The sequence below is a fragment of the Calidris pugnax genome, unplaced genomic scaffold (genome assembly GCF_001431845.1).
Source record: "Calidris pugnax isolate Ruff unplaced genomic scaffold, ASM143184v1 scaffold89, whole genome shotgun sequence".
In the NCBI taxonomy this organism is placed as follows: Eukaryota; Metazoa; Chordata; class Aves; order Charadriiformes; family Scolopacidae; genus Calidris; species Calidris pugnax.
In genome coordinates, this window is record NW_015090865.1 from 7,263,116 (window position 1) to 7,263,684 (window position 569).

The window sequence follows — 569 nt, forward strand, 5'->3', positions numbered from 1 at the left end:
GGGGCTCGGCGGGGCGGCCCCTCTCTCAGCGCCCTCTCTCCCTTCTGCAGGGGTGGCAGGAGGTGGAGGTGGCGGCGGCAGCAACGACTTCCAGTGGTGCTTCTCCCAGGTGAAGGGGGCTATCGACGAGGACGTGGCGGAAGGTAAGGGGAGGGCCGGGCCGGGCCTCCGCCGTGCCTCAGGCTCCCGGGGCCGGCGGCTGCCGCTCCGCCGGGGCCAGGCCACCGACACCCTTTTTTCTTTCCCACCGTCTGTGTCACGGCCGCGCTGAGGGAGCCGAGCCTGGCAATGGCCGGGCTGCAGCATCTCCCCAGTCCCTGCCCGGGGCTCGGAGGGTGGGGAGTGTGTTGCCATGACTAAGCGAGCGCCCCTGCTTCCAGGGCGATGGGCTTGTTCTGGGGGAGAGCATAATAGAAAAGGCACGGTGGCTTCCTCCTCTTCTGTAATTCTAATCACTGAGGAGAAAAGGTAATAACAGTGATAAAACACGGCGGGGGGGGGGGAACCACAAATGGGGGCTGTCAGGCTTGTCAGGTTTCACCCCGAGGAAAAGAGAGCCAAAGAGGGAG

General features: G+C 65.2%; 1 protein-coding gene across 1 annotated transcript in view; it reads left to right on the forward strand.

Moving 5' to 3' along the window:
- PPP2R2D (protein phosphatase 2 regulatory subunit B, delta) overlaps positions 1-569 on the forward strand; it is a 24,536-nt gene that overhangs the window by 494 nt on the left and 23,473 nt on the right. The window contains exon 2 of the mRNA XM_014945263.1: positions 51-143. Coding sequence (XP_014800749.1) covers positions 51-143 — 93 coding nt within the window. The remainder of the gene's footprint in view (positions 1-50; positions 144-569) is intronic.